Source organism: Phalacrocorax carbo, chromosome 21 (assembly GCF_963921805.1).
Source record: "Phalacrocorax carbo chromosome 21, bPhaCar2.1, whole genome shotgun sequence".
Classification (NCBI taxonomy): domain Eukaryota; kingdom Metazoa; phylum Chordata; class Aves; order Suliformes; family Phalacrocoracidae; genus Phalacrocorax; species Phalacrocorax carbo.
In genome coordinates, this window is record NC_087533.1 from 3,321,654 (window position 1) to 3,340,947 (window position 19,294).

A 19,294-nucleotide genomic window follows, 5' to 3' on the forward strand; every position below is an offset into this window, starting at 1 on the left:
GAGACTCCCCAGGAGCAGGTTTGGTCCGAGATGTCACCATTAGGAGATGCTGAGACTGTGGGAGGCCTCCCCCAGCTCCAGATGGTGGCGGGGACACGGAGCAACGACCGCGGGAGATGTCTGTCTCTCCCTCGATTGCTCTTACCTACATAAGCCATGGAGTGGGATGAGAGCGACAGAACAGGGTGCAGAGTGCCCGCAAAAGCACGGCCATCGCGCTATCCCTGCTGCCGCTCACCCTGCCCGCACCCCTCCCGGTGCTCCTCCGCGCTGAACCCCTGCTCGACGCTTCACACTACCTGAGGGCCACGTGAGGCGAGATTACAGGGGGAAAAAACCCCGAACACTGTGCAGACATTACCTGCCCCTCACAGCTCCCGGTACAGACTAATGCTTGCAGGCGAGCACGCTGCCAGAGGAAGGTGGGCACCTCCAGGGCAGCTAATGCCAACTCCAAACACACGCTCGGAGCTCCTCTCCCTCCCTGCGATGCCTCGCTGGGGAGAGGGTGACAAAAGGGGCGCTGAGCAGAGCTGGGACTGCTCTCTTGACCCCAGGTGCCTGACTTTGCCCCGGTCTGGACCGGTGCCCCGGCTGCCGGGGGCTTCCCGCCCTCCCTGAGCCGGCACTGCAGCGTTCGGCTCCGCACCCCAGCAAAGAGCTACAACTAAATAAAAAGAGAACAACGTACGTCCAAGGAGGCGGAGGCGATCTGCATCCCCCGGCAGATATTTTATCTGCTGCGCAGGAGGCAAAATTAGCTCCGCACACCTTTCCTTGCACTGCACCTGCTCTGATCTTGTATTTCTTGCATCGCCTTCCCCATCCCACCTCCTGCGTGCAGCCCTGCTGAGGTCAGACCGTGGGCACCTTGACAGGCCAGACTGATCACAGATGGACAGATGGACTAGACAGCACCCCAGCTATAGATCCACATGGTGCCAGCACAAGGATGCTCACAGAGCCTTGCTCTGTCAAGGCTGTCCCTCAGGATGATCACCGTCTGACTGTCCTCCAGCAACACACCCCTAAGAAAGGCCACACTCTCCCAACCTGACAAGGGGGTCACGCATGCAAGGGGCAAGCCGGAGCCTGCCGGAACATCCTCGCCCTCCCCAGCTCATGGCCAGCATCCCTTTCCCATCCCCTGAGTCCCAGACCACAAGTACAAGGTGACATGCAGAAACCACTGCTCTGGTCACAGATGCAGACCTGTCTCGCACAGAAATACTTTCACTCCTGTGCAAAAAATACCACTACCAATAACCACTACAGCCCCAGTGCTCCCGTTCAGCAAACACCGAGCCACACGACTACACATGTCAACCCTAAAGCCCTTCCCTTAGCAAAGGATGCCGACGCAGCAGGCAGACATGCCGGCAGGTCTGGCAGGGGAGAACGGCACCTCCAGAACATCCCAGCATGGCCCCGAAGCCGCAGGGGCCAGGGAAGCGTCGCCGTGCCGTGACCCTAATCCGATCAGAAACACCCCCGCGAGGCAGCAGGGATGTGTGGCGGAGGGACGCCGTGGGGAGCGATCGTTGCCTACGAGGTTACCAGGACTCGGAGAAGGACATCTAAGGACCTTGATTGCATTTCTATAGATCCCACCAGCCGGGCTGCCGAGGACGGCGTCTCAAGGGCGCGCCGGCTTTGCCTTGGGGGAACTTAATCCCGTGGTGGGAGCGGGCGGGAGCTGGGCCCGCACGGGGATGTGGCCGGGACCGGGGCATCAGCCGGCAGGATGAGTCTGGCGACAAACACGAAGATGCAGATAAAGCCAACCTGCAGCCATGAGGCGGGTACGGCCAAGGCACGTGCACGGCTGCCCTGACAAGTGTGTCCCACCAGATCTGCCGTGTCTCAAGAGGGGACAGCTTGGGATCACTGTCCAAATGTTCTATCTCCCTCCCGTAGAGCCCTCCCGGTCCCCAAAGGGTCAGATAGCTCTGCTAATACTTCGTGGCCCACCAGCATGACTACAGATGCTGTTCCTAGTCGTTTATCTGTCAGCGTCACCCTTTCCCTGGATTGCCTTTGTTTCTTTACATTTACCTCCCCTGCCCTACATCCTCTACACAGCAAGTATCCAGGAGTTAACGACAGCCTCTCTTACTACACACAGAAGACAAGAAACGAACGCCGGGTGAACATACTAACCGACGGAGAATTGGCGAGAACGGGATGTCACTCGGCCGGGAAGACGGAGCGACGGTGCCTGCTCTGCCCTTCGCTGCGTTAACGCTTCCTCATGCACATAATATATTTCATGACAGCTTGCTCCTGCGAGCAGCTCCCCTTAGCCCTCACGCACGTCACTACACGCCTGATCGTACAAGAGCTAAGGAAAAAGGGTGAGACGCTCCTCGATTGCTCGAGAGCAATGATGGGGAGAGGCCCCCCCACCCCAAATTAAGCAGCTCTCGGCAGCCGTTGGGACAGGACGTGGATTCCCAGGGGGTTGCTGGGGTTGCACCGTGGATGGATGCAGCCACTGATCCCTGTGGGGGTCCCCCCCGGCCCCCCGACTGCTCGCTGGGTGGTGGGGCAAGATGCTCACCTTCTGGAGCTCTGGGGGGAAAAGCAACGCAGCGGCACACGGTCCCTGTCCCCCCTTGTTCTTAGTCCTGCCCTCCTTGTAGAAAACTACAACTACAAGTGAATTGAACACAGAATAAATCCCAAGGAAGCGAGGAGCGGCATGTCATGCGGTCTCGCTGGAGCGGCGAGCAGCCCACGGAGGATTTCATCGACTGTGTGTAATATTAATCACAGGTAAGTTAATGTATAATGTTTGGTAGGCCAAAAAATACATTTGCACTGTAATTTCTTGTTTGTTGGGAAAGCTGGCGAGAGAAATTGAATGTGAAAGCGATGCCGCTAAATTCAATAACAATAAGCCTGTGATTTATCTCCTTCCTTTATCGCTCAAGACCCGAATCGCCTGATTCACACTCTCCATCGGGCCCGGGCGTGTGCTGGTTTCTGCCACCATTCCCAGGGACCCTGAGACACCATGCCTGCCCTCCATCCCCAGCTGGGGGCTGCAAATAGCCCGTTGGGGTTGGCCGCGGCATCACGCCGCGGTGACGCTGCCGTGTCCTGGCATGCTACGTGCCATACTAGGGATGTGCCTTGCAAGCACGGCCAAGCAATTCCTTAGGACTCTCCCAAGCACCACCGGCCCTGGCACTGGCTTCACCCGCGCTGCTGCTCCGTGGCCGGCAGGTCTGGGGACGAAAGAGACTGGAGAGCTCAGATCTTGTGAGCCGCTACCAGACACCCAAGCGTGAGGAGGGCTGGACGCTGCCTTGCCCGCGGAGGTGCGGGTCCTGCGCCGGCGGGGACGCCTCTTCCCTGCTAAACCATGCGGGAAGAGACAGCGCATCGGTAACGGCTGCGCGATCACTGACTACACGTGACGCTGACACACGCGACCGCGTGCAGGCTGACTCATCCCCCGGCCGCTCCTTAGTGCCGATCCCTACCGGAGGCGCTCGCCGTCGCGGCCCCGGACTATTTTTAGCTGCCAGATCATTACTGCTGCATGCCTCGGAGCGAGCGGAGAGCCTGTGCGAGTGCCACGGCTGACACAGGCGGCTAATGTCCCTCCTCCACGTCGTTAGCTCCTAATCCATTAAAAGAGACCTCTTCCCACACCTTTGATAAAGTGAGTTGATAGATGGATACCTACAGGCTCTTCAGCGCTCCTGCCCTGGCACCTCGCCACCCCTTGTCAGACACCTCCTGTTTTGAGGAGATGCAGCGTTCACGCTGCTCCTTCGCGTCTCCAGCTGCAGCACGGGCTCGTGCCCTCCGACGGGTGATGCTGTCACCGCTGGGGATGGGGTCGGATGCCTGCCGGCGCTCACGGCGCCTCCCTCCCCGGCACTGCCTACAGCCCCACGCGCCTCCAGCTCTGTGTGATCCTCCTCGCCACAGGCGGGATGGAGCTGTCGGAGGTGTCACCGCACAAGGACTCATTAGCGTATGGGAAGTCAGCACAAAGAAGGCAAATATGCCGAAAGCTCACATTTTGCCTGTGCTTTCCACCTCCTTCGCAGATGAGAAGCGCGGCGGGGCAGCGCCAGCGGCCTCCGCCCGGTCCCAGCGTGCGTGCTGAAGGCACCACAATACAAGATCTTCCCGAGAACAGCTCGTTTTTGGGGCAGATGCCCTTAAAGAAGAGATGCAGGCATGCACCCACGAGCCAGCTTCCAGCTGGGGAGAACCCGCTGGCAGAAATGGATGTGTTTCCCTGCCCCCAACTCTTTGGATTTGGGGCGCAAGGGCAGCTGCAGTAACCCTGTGCAAACACACCTCGACGTCCCCTCTCGCCTGCGAGGGAAGCGATGGGGCACAAGGAGGCAACAGCAGGACTTTTAACAAAGGGTTCCTCCTCGCCTGCGAAGATTATCATCTCTGATCGACCCCATTCTGATGACAGCCCAATCCGAGAGGCTCGTCAGAGTTGATTTTATCGAGATAATGGATTAAGAACATCTGACAGCTACAGTCAACAGAATGATGTTTGTCAAATTTCCCAGCCAAGCCAGCGGCATGCCACGCCACAGCCTCACGTGCTCTACAGGTGCTTCGTTTCGGGGGAAATCTTCCCTTTTCCTTCTCTGGGTCTCCCTTTTCACAGTCATCCCCCGGTATAACCCCCTTTATTGTGATTCTTTTACAGGAAAGGAGCATAACACACATATTTCAAACGCATCCTCTCTGCCATGGAGGCAAGATTTTCCGGCCCCGCTGATATTCCCCCAGGGACGGCATCTCTCCCCCTGCCTGTCTTTCTGCACACCATTTGAGTGCAGCTGAAGAGGGAGAAAAGAAAAAATAACCCACCCAAACTGACCTCCCTGCAGTTGCCTTTGGAGCTGTCACACAGGACCGCATAGTTCATCCTCCTCCCGCAGGACCGGACTGCGATGCCGTGAGGCCCGTTGGCATTAGAAGCAAAGGGATCGACAAGCCGGCATGGACCCTTCTGTCCCAGTGAAGGCAAAATCCGGCCATGCCAGGGACCGACTGCTAACGAGACATCACACAAATGAGACGGGGGCATTGATCATCCCGTGCGAGGCGGCATCTCCCGACCGCTTGCCGCGCACCCTTTTTCTCCAGGTTTGCGCCTCGAGACAGGGAAAGCAATAAAACCAAAACTCAGAGTGTTATACCTACTGTGTAACCACCTGTCAGTAAATTTATGAACAATTAGGAAGTAAGAGTGCTTCCCAGGGAGCTATTTGTGCACTAAAACGTTCTTTCTCTTCAGAAATATAATGGGGAAACAACTTCTCCAGTTCTCCCCCCTCTTCCCTATTTTTGGTTTTTGCAGTAATTAATCAGCTGCCGCCGCACTTCTGTTCCATCAGCTCCCGGTCCCCGCGGCACGTCCCGATGCCTCCGACGGCCCTGCTCCCTCTGGCTCCTTTTCGCTGATTTTAAGAAGCCTCGAGAACGGGAGCCTGAGGTTGCTGTCTGGGTGCTCCTCGTCCCATCCCTCCTCTGTAATCCCATCCGGATTTCAGGTTAGCACTTCATGCCAGCCACTTTAAGGACAGTAGCTGTTCCCACCTTGGCAGTGCATGCTGTTTTCCTCCTGCCAGTCGAGCTTTTCCTCTTTCCAGACCTCCCCCCTCTCCACGCCCTCGCTCCTTCATTACTTTTTCATTTCTCCCCTTCACTGGCTCTCACTTTTTTTGATGCTTGGTGCTTTTCTGTGTGCACACGTTTCCTTCTCTCTTCCCTTTGTTCTACAAGTCTCTGGGCTTTTGTTCTTGCCTTTTTGTTTTGTTTTGTTTTGTTTTTCGTTCGTGCTTCGGTTGCTTCTTTCTTCGATCATTGCTATTCCTTCCAGATGCTCTCTGGGCATGCCTCATCTTTGAATTCGCCGCCACATCGCTGCCGGTCGCTGCTGCATCTCTCCCACTGGGCTCTCTTCACTCTCTTGCCCATCCTCTGTTTCTCTGGGGAGGCAGGAAGGGCTAGGTGGGGATCTGGTTATTCCTTCTGAGCCTTCTCCCCTCCCAGGACACCAGCCTACATTGCTTTTCACGGGCACTCCTTTCCCTCCATGGGAACACAACCCTCTATGCCAGACAAGACTCGGTGGACGTCAAGGATGACCCTGGTCCGGTCACCTCCCGCTGCCACGAGAGCTGCCACATTCCCAGATGGCCCTGCTTGGTGCCAGCTGCACCATCCCTGACCAGCACCACAACTTACACACCCTCAAGCATCCTGTCGTTACCCTTAACAGGCTCACGATAGAAAAACAGAGGGGCATACTAATGAAAATCCATCAAGACCCCTGGGCGAGCCTCTGGTGCAGTCCTGGATAGCAGAATAGCACGGCGCCTTGACGGACGATGCCCCCCTGCTCCCACTCCCACGAGACACCGTCAGCTCCAGGGCAGAAGCAAGCTCTGCTCCTGGTCCTGCAAACACATGCCAGGGCTGAATGCTGCATCCCAACCTGCTTCTGCCGCGGAAGAAAACAAAGCATTTCCTCGCGAGCAATGACACCTGGCAGAGCATCGCCAGGCCAGGGTCTCCTCTCCTGTTTGCAGGCACCACGAACGCACTTGTTCCCCGGCTACCTGATGGGGAGTCCTGCGTGAGACCTGTGGGCACGGAGAGCAGGCGCACCGAGTAGCAGCGCTGATGCAAAGCCCTGGCGGAGGGACGCTTACAAATCGCCCAAGGTTTTGACCGCCCAACGAGGCTTTTGCTTCCCGAAGCAGTGGCTTTCAAAGGCCCCCTGCCTCAGAATGAAAAAAACCCCCCGTGCTCCTCCCCAGCATCTCGCCCCGACCCTTCCTAGCAGAGCGTGTGCTAGTTGATTTTCCCTCTGTGCTTGCCTGCAGTTGCTTTTTGTCCCTCTTGCACCATTCAGCTAAATAAACTGCTCTGCCTGGGTTGGGCCCCTTTCCTTCCCTGCCTGCTCACATACCCCCAGAGAAGGAAGTGTGAAACATTTCTTTAAACACCATGGACATGATGTGTTTTGGGCTCTCGCTCCTGCTGGGAAGGTGTCTTTCCAGCCAAAGTGATTTATTTTTTTTTTTCCCATTTCCTCTGAACAGCCCTTTGATTTCCTTTTTATTTCCCTGCACTCCATCCCCATCACTTCGAGCCTGACCTCTGGGAGAGTTTTGGGCTTCAATTAACTGTTCTGCTCATCCCCGCTGGTACGATTACCCCGGTGTGGTGTGGGTAAACCCGGGCCAAGCCTCCGAGCAGAGTCATCGGCAAAACACTTGATTAGACCCAGAGGTGTGGCAAAGGGGAAGACGTGCTTGGATACAGCACCCATCCAAACACCACCGGCCCCTTTGCCACCCGACCTCACGAGCAGCTTCAATGCTGCGAGGCGAGAAACACATGCGAGGGAGTCTCCTCCACCCGCGGCCATGCCACCCCGGCTGGAGATCTCAGCCACCGCCCGGTAATATTTGTGCACTTGTTCCAAAAATGCCAAGAAATTAGCTTGGGCAGGTACGGAGGACCCGTACTGAGCCCTCAGCCTTTCAAGGCCTCGGTGCGAGGAGCTGCATTCCTCCTGGGACACCCTCCCGGGACACCCTCCCGCCGCTGCCGGCAGGACGGAGGGCAGCCAACCCCCAGGGACCGTACCATAACGAGTGGCCCGCACAGGACGGGCAGGTGATGGACGCTTTGCTTTGGGCACCACGTGTTACTTGGCAAGACAGAGGTGTGCCCCTCTGCCATTCCTGCAAGCCCTTAATTCAAGGTGTACGTCAAATCTTGCCAGTCCAGCACGCTACATGAAGCAACAGACATTTTACATCACATTTACTGCGCACCATCTCTTTTCCTTACTATCATCTTGCTTCTTAAGGAGACAAAAATAGCCCAAACCACCCGGTAAGGGAGAAGTATCCCAAGCGCAGGTGAATCTCCCAGGCAGGGAGGCGAGCCTGCTCTGGAGGTCGCAGCCTGCATCCCTGCTTCTCGCCCTTTCCCCTCTCCAGGCTGAGCTGCATCGGCTTCTGTGCACCTCATACACGCCCCTTACACCAAACTCGCCACCATCTAACTACTAAGCACTTAATATATATGCACTTTCTACCGTTAGAACCTATTATCAGGTCTTTCCTATGACCACCAAAGAAGGCTGAGCCGCTCCCCTCGCCTCACCGTGCAGCCTCCTGGTAAGGTTTTAATAAGTATCGCAGTCTCCGCTCCTGCCTGGATCTCAAAGATAGCATGATAAAAGCAAGCTTAACCGCGGCCGTTGTGAAATCTGTGGTGCCGGCAGGAGCCTGGAGCACAGTCTGCGTCGGGGAAGCTCAGCGGAGCACGGGGCAGGGGAGGGTTGCCCTTTCAGATACTCCAAGAGCCAGTTGTTATCGGGAAGAAGGGAAAAATAAAGACTCAATTTGCTGAAGAGTACGCCTGCGTGAGTGCCGCTTTGAGAGGCGGCAGATGAGACAAGGGACACAGGACTGGCTCCAAGAGAGCATCCTTATGTGCATTTAGAAAACCAACTGCACGACCACAAGCTCACTACCGCAAACGAGGGCCATGGTCCTTTGAAACCCGCCCTGGCTCCTGGGGTGAGGAAAGCAGCACGATGCGGAGACGGGAAAATGGATTGCACCGACCAGAAACTAACAGTAACAGTGCCGACAGCTGGGAGAGGTTTTAATGAAAAATCTATGGCGAGTGGGATTAAGGCAGTACAGAGGAGGGTTCTCTAAATAAATCAGAAACAGAGGACATCTGAAGAATACCAAAGCCCACTATTAGGGAGCGATGGCCAGTATCGACGTTCGCTGCTGAGATCTCCAGACGGGCACGCGGATCCCAAAGCGACGCCGCGCTGCGCCTCTTCGGCACCTACGCCCTCTCCACAGCCGCTGCTCCGAGGACACCAGGCTTGCTCTTTCCCAGGGCACCGACTGCAAAAGCCACGGCCTCGACCAAAACGCTGACCCCGAGCGCTGCTTTTCAGACTGAAATAAACCCCGTGTACCGAAACGGCCCGCGCCAAGGAGGCACGGCCGAGCCCTGGCTACAATCTACCACGTTCCTTGCGCTGAAACCATTTTGCGGCACGATGTGGTGAGGTCTCCCGGCTCATGCCTGCAGGCTTGCACCTCCCGGGAGCCGCGGTGGGCTTTGCGGGGAGCCGTACCCAGAGGCAGGAGGGCTGACCCCGGGTCCAGCCCCACGACATCCTCTGCTCAAGCTGTTTATGGCAAGAGGAGGGTGAGGCGACTCGTCTTCTTCTTATACGAGATTAAATGCCAGTTCTCTCTACATTTGCAACGCTCCCCACGAGATGCCAGCATGCCACGAGCACCGCGCATGCCCCTGAAAGCAGCCGTCCCATTGTCACGAGGTAGCCCTGAAAAAATGGGAAAATAGAGACAAAAAAACCCCTCTGGCTTCCTTCCATCTACGCTCTTATAAACCCTTGTTAACGGCTGTTGCAATGAACCAATCCAAGAGACATATTAATAACGACATTAAGAGACACATTTACTGTTGACTGCGACTCCCTGGCAGATTTATCACCGGGTTGCTAGGAGGGAAAGCCAGGCCCTGCAGTAGCACAATTAAAACCCAATTGAATACGGGGACAAAGAATCAATACTCTATCTGGCCAACTTTTAGTTTTGCAAAATACAAATATAAATTAATTGACCTGAACACGGTTGCTAACTGGCCATTACTGCCTGCTCGCTGGCCAGCTGGCACGGGCGAGGCGTGACGCCAGGACGTGCGTAGCCATCCCCTGTGGTGCTCCCGCTCGTGCCGTTGGGGTGGCTGCCTCCTTGGCGAAGGAGGACCCCAAATCTTGGTTTTAAGCCAATATCTAAGGCCAGGAAAGAACAGAAACAGGATTTCATTCCTTCCCTGCAAAGCGTGTGCTCCGCTTGCAGCCAGGACCGAATGCATCCTTGGAAAGCTGCTCCCTTCCTCCCAGCACAGAACAAAGGGTGTTACTCACCCTTGTAGAAAACTGGCTCTTCCCTGGCATGCAAGCATGGAGGCTAAGCCGACGGGCATCAGCACCTGGTCCTAGCCACAGGAAAGCACGTTTTAGTCACTGGCTGTGCTGGAGGTGAAATGAGAGCAGAGCAAGGAAGGATTTGCTTTTCTGGACACCACCATCAACAGGACAGCAAGGTGGCATCTACAGCTGGGTTTTCTTGGCACAACAACTTAGGCAAACTGCGTGGCTTAGGCTTAGCAGATTAACAGAGAAAGACAGAAACTTCTGAGCGTGGTCTACTTGAGCTCAGCCTGTGCAACCATATATCCCCAGCTCCTCTCAGGCTTCCTTGCAGCTGCAGAGATGCAACGCAGCTGACAACCACAGTCATTGCTGCGGTGGGAGCAATTCAACACGGCTTGCTCACACCAGAGGACAACTTTTCCCAGCACATTTAGGAACACCTCGCCACCGGACCATCACTCTGGCTGCAACCCATCCCTTGCCTTCGCCCTCCCAAGCCCGGCAAGCGCCTGCATCACAGGCCCGCTCCCAAGCAGGGGTGGGTGCTGAGCTCCGCCGCCCGTTTGCTTGATTTCATTAGGTGCAAAGCACTCAGATACTTCACCAGTGTTGACTGGATGGATTAGCATGATTAGAGAGCAGACAGGATAAACAGATTAAACTTCGCAGATGGACAGCTCGCACACCACTCAAAAAGGGGGAGAGGCCCTGCAAAAGAGGATGGAGGGGATGCTCCCAGCCATCCTCTGCTCCCCACTTCCCGAGGCGGGCGGTGCCCAGTGCTCCCCACAGGCTCCCGTCGAGACCTGGCAGGAAAACCGCTTGGATAGGTGGCCGCAATCAAACCCTGCCTCCTCCAAATGAGAAGGATACATAAACACGTACGTATCTGCGCTGGGGGCTTCTCGGAGACATGTCGAGGCTGAGAAATTTTTCAGATTTGCTCATTGCAAAATCAATACCCATCAGCTGTTTGAAATTAAAGGAAAGATTAGGTCCTGGTTTTATACATGCTTTATTGTATTCCGAGAGCTTTCTACTCAGCTGGATAAATCTTCTTTAAGAGGATTAGGAAACTTTCATTATCTTTATCTAACCTGAACTAACACTAACTCTGAAAAATTAATCTAGAGACCGGACAAAAGCCAGTAGCCGGTGCAAAGCCGCAAGGATTCGGAGGTGGCATCCACTGGAGAGCTACGGGCACCTCTGATCTGCCAGAGCCTGTATCGCCCCATCAGAGCATCCTCAGGATCGCTGCTTTGCAACCCATCAGCACCTGCTACGCCGACACGCTCGCCTACGAAGCCCTGTGCCAACAGCCCTTCGCAGCTCCACAGCGACTTCAACAAGCTCACGTGCTCTGCCCTCACTCCCAAAACCAGGGAGCCTCGTGCTGTTGGAGCCCACTCCTCCACAGCGCTTTGCTTTCGGCTCTCCCAAAGCATCTTCAGATGCGTGCCCGAGCACGATGCAGTGCTCCGCGACCAGCAGGAATGGATTAAATTCACAGCAGTGACAGGCAAGTGGGGGGAAGGAGGAGGAGGCCAGTCCCTATTTCAGTTCCCTGGTGCCCTCTGTTCCACGTGATGACCCTACAACCCAGCAAGGCTGAGATGACACAAACCCATCTCCTCCGCGTCATGGTAGGCAGTTGTCAACACCCCAAGTAGCTCAACCCTCAGAGCAACAGATGTCGGTCTGATCCCTACATCTCCATTGCCAAAAAGGCCTCCAAACTCTCACAAACCCAAACACCTTTCCATATCAAACGGTCGGTTTGGCAACAGCACGTTAAGACCTACCTTGGACGATGAGATGGACACGCGAAGTCTTGGGGTGATTGTCTGTCTGCACGGAGCAGGTGTAGGGGCCCTCATCGTAGACATCCACGTTTTGTATCTTGATGCTGTACTGGGTCTTGGTGTTGGAGAGGATGACCACGCGGTTGTCTATAGACCACTTGTCATTGCCGGCGTACAGGATGGTGCTGCGGTTCAACCACGCTACCCGCGTGACCCTGTCATCCACGGTACACCTGCGAAGGGAGGGACAGAGGGTCAAAAATGTGGGGGCACAAGTATCCCGGCTCTCAAAAGGGGATGGGAGCTGCGGCGCTGGCATGGAGAGGGTGTTTGCCACGCCTGGGCTACCCTGCTGCCATGTCCCGCGTCCCCCATCACCTGAGATTTCACAGAAACAGCAGTTTCACCGGAAAAAAACCTTCCTTTTTCTTTCATACAGAGCTGGGGAGCTGCAGACAAAAATCCCATTACGCTTGACCTCCGCAAGCCACGCAGACTTTCCGCGCCCCACCGCACGCCCATCTCTGCCGTCCCCCCCTCACCGCACATGGAGAATTTTGGATGAAGCTGTAAAATTTGCTGACAGTTTGGTTTGTCGGCGCAGCCCTCGAGCCATCCCCGGGGCGATATACACACCCGCTGCCGGGGAAGAGGGGCCGTGGCACACTCATGGGGAGAGGGGGAGAAACAGCCGGAGATGGTGAAGCCAGCACGCCGGGAAGAGAAGGGAACATTTGGATAAGCAGCTGTAAATCCTACAAGTGCCTTGAAAACACAACACGGTCGTTTCCATTATTTATTTCCTGCCTGGTTCCCACCCTCCCCGCTCCAGGATGCGCCAGGGCTCGGCAGCTCCGGTCCACGGCGCTGACTTACACTTGGCAAAGAACTGGGGGGTGGGGGAGGGAATTAAAATGTTCCCAGACAACATGGCTTTTTCATTCCGTTTGATAGATTTCTCTCGATCTATTTACTTGTGGCCTCCTCTGCCGCGGCGCCCACAGCAAAACCGCCAAACATTTGGCTAAATTAAGAGCCTGGCATTTCTCGGGAGCTTCGCCTTTCCCACCCGAGGACCGCGGTAGGGCAGCTTTCTCTCAGTGGGAAAGCAAACCTAGGTGCAAGCTTGTGCCGGCGGCGGCAGCGCTGCCGCAGCTTTGTACAGCCGAGATTTTCGGCAACAGGCACCTACAGTCAATCAAGAAACTCGTGCAAGTCCCTCTCCACGTGCCTGTAAATTCAGAGGCGGGCTGGCAGGCTGTCTCTGTCCTCGCCCCAGCCGCGGCAGCTCTCCTGCAGAGGCTTTGGAGGTGTTATATGCCTCCCTTGCTGGGACTGCAGAGCGTCACCTCGATCGAGATTATTAATCGGGCAGCGGGAAGGGGCGATACTTGGCATGTTTGAGGGTCCCCCCGGGCGCTCGGTTCGGAGGAACGAGCCATATATCCTCCCGCAAACAAGTAATTTTCCCCTTGCAGGAGCTGTACGTCTCCGCCAGCCACATCGCGTACGGACGCTGGGAAAGACAGATGGCCCTCCGCGCCTGCCGCGGCACTGCCGGCACGCCGGGAGCCTGCCCAGGCATCGGACGTGCCCTGGTGCCTGCAGCAGCACCGGCTCCGCGCCGCCAGACCGCGGCGGCCTCGTGCTGGCGGACGGCATCGCCCTTGTCGGGAAGCCTTCGTTCAAATTAACTGGGGGAGAGCTACACACAGCCGAGTTAAGTTCAGCCCTGGGGGATTCCAGTCTAGTGGACTATTACTGCTGTCTCACTTCTTTATAATGAATAATAAAGAGATACTTACACATGGCTTCTGTAAATTATTCATTGCGTGCACTGAAAAATCAGGGCAGCAATATGTAAAACAGACAACTTGCATGTCTGCGCTCATATAAATATCCACACTACAGCCCTGTAAGGTACTCTAGGGTCCCCTCATTAGGGGTGAAGCACAAGGACTAGGGTTTGAAGTGACAGGGACGAGGAGCTCGTGCCCTCACCGGGCACGTTTGACCACCGCTGCCTGGCCTCGGCTGGCGCATACCGGCTGCGCTTCCCGGGGAGATCTGGGGCCGGTCCGGGACCCCTGAGGACTGGGGTCACCTGTTCTGTGTTTACAGCTCACATTTATGGCTCAGAGCCGCACCTGCACAAGAGCACAGGGATGCCCATAATATTGGCGGACGTGCTTATGTGAGGAAAAGCAAGGACAGCATCGCTCTCCCCTGCCCATAGCGCCTGGTGACCGGTACCACCCTCAGAGCAAATGGGCAGGAGCAACTTGGAGAACCCTTCTTCTGGCAAATTCATGCCAAGAGCAAGGAGGCAAAGGCTCCTTCTCCCCATTCCTCGAGCTTACTCTTCAGTTGATGCCACTCGACAGCTAATTTGGGGCCAAGTCCCTCCAGCTCTGCTTGATTAGCATCGTGCTCCTCTCCGCTGGAGCCCGGGCTGTCTCTTGCAGCTGCAGGCAGGAAGGGACCAGCCAAACCTCCCCCTTTCAAAGAGCCAGCCCTCCTGCACCCTAGCAATATGTCAGAGCAGCCTCCAGCAGAAAAGCCACTGTCCATCAGCTGCCACAGAGAGCACAGCATTTCCAGAGGCACTTTCTCTCCCGACCTCACCTTCCCACTGTGAGTTTTCCCACACCCGGGGTATCGGCGCTTCAGAGGCAAAGACTGACTGACACCCCGACGTGAGGAGCGCCCCAGCAGCTCCTTTACCTGGCTTGGAAACAGATCTCCATTAGCTGCTAAGCTGCCCGCGCTCCCTCATCTACTGAGCCGTCTTTGCTTTACCTATTTCCAATTGACCAGGATTATGATAATGTCTCCAGTAAGCAAACAGGTAAAGAGACTTCTGCAAAGTGTTTAGATAAAGCAGACAAGCTCTGACAAAGCCGCATAATAAAACGGGCCAGGAGGTTTTTCCCTTGAAGGGATCTAATTAAGAACAAAGACAAACCCCCATTAACAGTCTCCTGAAGGCGCCGTATCCATCTCCAGAAGAAACCCTGCCTTAGGAGTCTGGAAGGGACAAAAGAAAATAAAGCACCTGTCAGACGGGAGGAAAATAAACCCATCCTGGCTCCGTGGTTCACCTGGAGAAAACCTGTCATTGAGGCAGGGGGAATATCTTGGGACCAATATTGTCAGCCCAAACGCAAGCCTAAGACACCCGCCTCGTCCCGGCTCCCCCACGCAGCCCTTCTTGGTGCAACGTGACCCGTCCCATCTGCTCCTCCATCTCCGCATCCCACTTAGACCGTCGCTGCCTTGGAGCAGAGGCTTTTCACCACCTGCAGCCCTTCAGCCACCTCCCACCACGACCGCTCTCCACCAGAGCAGCTTGCTGGGGAGCCTCGGGTGCTGAGCTTCGTCCAAGCTCCGGCCCCCGCAGCGCTCACACTGATACACGTGGCTTCTTGGGCAATGAACCTGAACGCGGCAGCGCGAGAAGATGCATGAGGGAGGGAGCTGGGGGCAGCGGTGCTGCGCTACTTCCCCTCTAATTGCCCCTATTCCTCATCCTTAAATGCTAATTTTGAAGTTTGCCGAGGAATTATTTCACTTAGCGTCAACAATACAGATAACTCCGCCGATGCACTCTTTGTGTCCAGTGCCACAAACTGACCATCTCCCTCCTCCCAGACCTATTAGGAGAGACCCCCACGTCGCTCCCGCAGCAGGCTCCTGCCCGGCCCCATCAATGACACTGGCAGTGCTTCTCCTGCGTGTGGGATGTGACATAACACCCGCCGCTTTCCTCCCGCGCCTTTCCCCGTCCCCATCGCGGACCCTTCCTGCGCTGCTGGCTTGGCCGAGCACGAGGGGGAAGCCTGGGGCTGCACACGCAGTGTGAGGCTGGGTCTGCCCTCAAATCCTGCCCCGTGGTGAGGGAAATACCATGTCCAAGGTCTCAGCACACAAGTTTTCTGGCACTAGTTTGGAGGGATAAATGGCTCACAAAGAGTTGGAGGGCTAAAGCAAGTCTTGCAAACCACTCTCTGTGAGTGCCAAGTGTCCCAATGGATGGGATGCTTGGGACCCCAAAATGTTGATGTGCACCCCAAGAAGTCCAGGTGACCAGTTCACACCCGCAGAGCTGGGACTGCCGGTCCCTGACCAAGCCCAGAGGCTGGGAGGAGATGCTTGTCTTTGGATCAGCCCAAACCCCTCCCATTCCCATATGCAAACCAGCAATGCTCTACTTTGAAGTACTTCTACGGCCCTTCAACACCAAACTGCTTTTCTCTCCTGTAGGCAACGTGTCTCGTCAAAATGACAAATGGAGGTGCCAAGACCAGTCGCAAACTGGCTGCCTGACCCAGTTTTCGGCAGCTAAAATAGCTCACCCTGATCGGGAGCGAAGCCCCTCGACAGCAACAGGGTGGTGCTTCACCCTGGGAAGTTGCCAACCACGAGTACCTGTCACTGGGGCAGAGCAAACACCCCGGCACCCTTCCCTTTGAGAAGAAATTGTTAATCACATTTGCTGAGGACTCCTAATGGGATTTCTTTGCTTCCAGCTCTCGCCCGGCTACAGAGTTAACGGGCTCCGAACGCCTTTTATTCCGAGCGGCTGGAGCAAAGGCAGAGGAGATTTATTTGTAATCATCGGAAATAAACACACTTCCTCAGAAGTAAACACAAAAGAACAGAACCTGGCTGGGCTCCCGCTTCGTTAAAGATGCAAATTAGAAGCAGGCCATCAAAATGCGGCGGCTCCTCTAATCCTCTCCCAACAATGTAAACCGTCAAATTAGCCACGGGTACAATGGCATCTGCGGCGTGTGACGGCGGGTCTCGCACAATAGCTCCCCGAGGGCAGGACTGCGCCGCCTGGGTTTCCGTCACTGTCATCCCTGGTATTTATTCTTGGTGCGGAGGGCGGGAGGCACTTTGTCTTCATTCCTGATCCCTTCTGCTGGCACCCTGTCTCCTCTCTGAGGTATCACTTCTCCCACCTCTCCCATCCATCCTGGGGCCTGGACGCGGGGTGAGCGGCCCGACAGCATCCCCACACCGCTCCAGCACCCCGAGGATGGAGGGGACCCGGGATGCGCCCTTTGGCATCGCCCAGCACGACCACCTCCCACCCAGCCCTCGCCACCCGTGCGGCAAGTCGCGACCTGTCGCCGCACCCGTGTCCCCCGTGGGAAAACAAAGAGCGTGGGACGCGCGGGGAGCTCGGCCAGACTCAACCGTTCCCCTTTTCCCTGAAAGCTCCCTCCCCCTGCACCATAAGCCAGTCACCCCAAATGCCTCCCGCAAAGCCGCACACCACCGGCTCTCACCCTCTGCAAGCTTCATTGCCGGGCCCTCCGCTACGGTGCTGCTCGGATTCCCCAAGCGTTCCCAGTGCTGTTCAGCCAAGCTCCAGCAAACCCTTCCCCATGAACCGCCCCCTCCCCAGGGCCCTCTGAGGGCTATGGGACCCTCCTGCCCTCCCCAGGGACTCGGGGCTCATCGGGGAGGGTTTCTCCCCACTGGTTCCCCTGCGGTGGAAGTTTGCCCGCCTGCTACCGAGCACCAGAATAGAAGCTGCTCCCCGTGAAAAATCAAAGCCCAAATTGATACATTAGAGGTTGCTAAATATAAAATATCCATCTGCAAAGATAATAAGCCTGTGAGGGCAGGGGCTGTCGAGTTGCTCCATTTCAGATAGTTTAATGGTGTTTTGGTCCATGACTGCAGCTCCCAGACATTAGAATAATAACAAGATGATGAGGAGGGCGGGAGCTGTCTGCACGAGGCATCAGAAGTCAAGACTTAGCGCTCGCCGTGCAGCCCCTGAGGGGGGCCGAGCCGCACAAAGCACCACCGGCTGGTTTGCACCCAGCGTCCGCAGGGCTTTGCGTGGCCGCTGCGACGACCCAGGGGATGCGAAGTTTGAGCCCAACGCCGGGCTGGTGCCAAGCTCGAGCCGACGCTGACTTGGGGAGGGGGTCTACACCCGAAAGGGCTTGCCCTTTGCCTGCGGGGTGCAGGAAACCTTGGAGCCAGGTACCACCCTGGGCAGCACAGCACGGTGCTAACACCAACGCAGGCAGAGCTGCGCTGCAGATGGCTTAGAAACAGGCCCTGGTTTGCACAAGGAAGGGATGAGCAGCGAGGTGAGCGGCTGCACGGTACCCCCGCTGCTGCTAAGGGACCACATCTTCTTCCCAGAGCCGTTCACAGGATTTTCTGAACTAATGCTCCACATCGAGCAAATCCAGAGACCGCAGTCGGCTCTGTTAGAGCGAGCTCGGCTTTCCCTTTCGTTCCTACAGCCCTTCTTTCACTCCTCATTGCTTTTACTTCCAGCTTGCAGGGACTCACGCCGCCCTGACAACATCATCAGCAAGGGGAAGGATGGCGTGATGGGGTCGGGTGCTCAGGCACACTCTGCTCCCGGCTCCCGCTTGATTTTCCCACCACGAGTCCCTTGTTTCTGACACGACAACACATCCCTATCCTGATGACTCAGGATCTGCTCAGAACCCCTCTGCACCCCCCCGGGAAGTCCAACACTGCCTTCAGCGAGCTCCGGATCAGGGCTGTACCTGAGCCCTTTCCTGCAGGGAGCCATCATGACCCTGCCCTGCACAAAGCTGGCTGCTCTCCCTGCCCCGTGCAAGTCACAGCCATTGCAATTCGCTCTGAAACGCAACAGAAATAACAGCAACGCTCTCTGCCCTCAGGACAGCGCCAGGTTTGCCAACAGCCCCCAGTTCCCCACGCAGCTGCGGTCTGGCCGTGTCCAGGCATCGGGATGCACCCCCAGTGCAGCAGGGAAGGTCAGAAGGCATCTGCCTAAGCCCCGATGGCCAACAGCTGTTATTAGCTTAAGAGAAATCTTCATAAGGAAATATGAGGAGGCAGCAAAAGGAATAAAGCAGCAGGCCTTTGAATAGAGCAAATCAATGGGGATGTTTATAGAGCAGGTGGTACTTAAATGTTACCATCAGAGTCAGTCGATGCTGGCGGCCACACCTGATCTCCCGAACAGATGAAAATGAAGGCACCGAGCAGGGGCAGCCAGTCCAGGGAAACCGCGGGCACGGGAAGAAGTGCAGCCCAAAACAGTACCTGACACAGCCGGGCACCAATTTCCAACTTGCTGGTGGCCACTGGGCCATCCTGCGGTCTGAAGAAGGCTGGGACATTTTTCCAGCTCCTGCCCAAAGAGACGACCAACATCCACCCGCATTTACCATCAAGGCATCGCTACTCATCCTAGGAAACATCGGCAGAGAGCTGACTTCTCACCAGGAAAGCCAAATTCCCCTCTACCTTACACTGGGGCTGTGCCCTATGTCCCAGCAGGGAAGAAAAGACCCACGAGAGACGCCCACCAACACCACCGCCACATGCGAGGGTGCTGATTAAGGGACACGATCTGGCAAACCCCCCTGCTTGCGGCACGCCGGCATCAGCAGAGCCCTGTGCCTCAATCAACGCCCGTGTATGAATTCAATCAGTGCTAATCTAACACAATGCAGCA

At 56.2% G+C, this 19,294-nt stretch overlaps 1 protein-coding gene across 7 annotated transcripts in view; it reads right to left on the bottom strand.

The window, feature by feature from the left end:
* LOC104049120 (opioid-binding protein/cell adhesion molecule homolog) overlaps nt 1-19,294 on the bottom strand; it is a 306,003-nt gene that overhangs the window by 16,055 nt on the left and 270,654 nt on the right. For all 7 annotated transcript variants that reach the window (XM_064470912.1, XM_064470911.1, XM_064470916.1 and 4 more), the window contains one exon: nt 11,806-12,038. In XM_064470912.1, the coding sequence (XP_064326982.1) occupies nt 11,806-12,038 (233 nt within the window). The remainder of the gene's footprint in view (nt 1-11,805; nt 12,039-19,294) is intronic.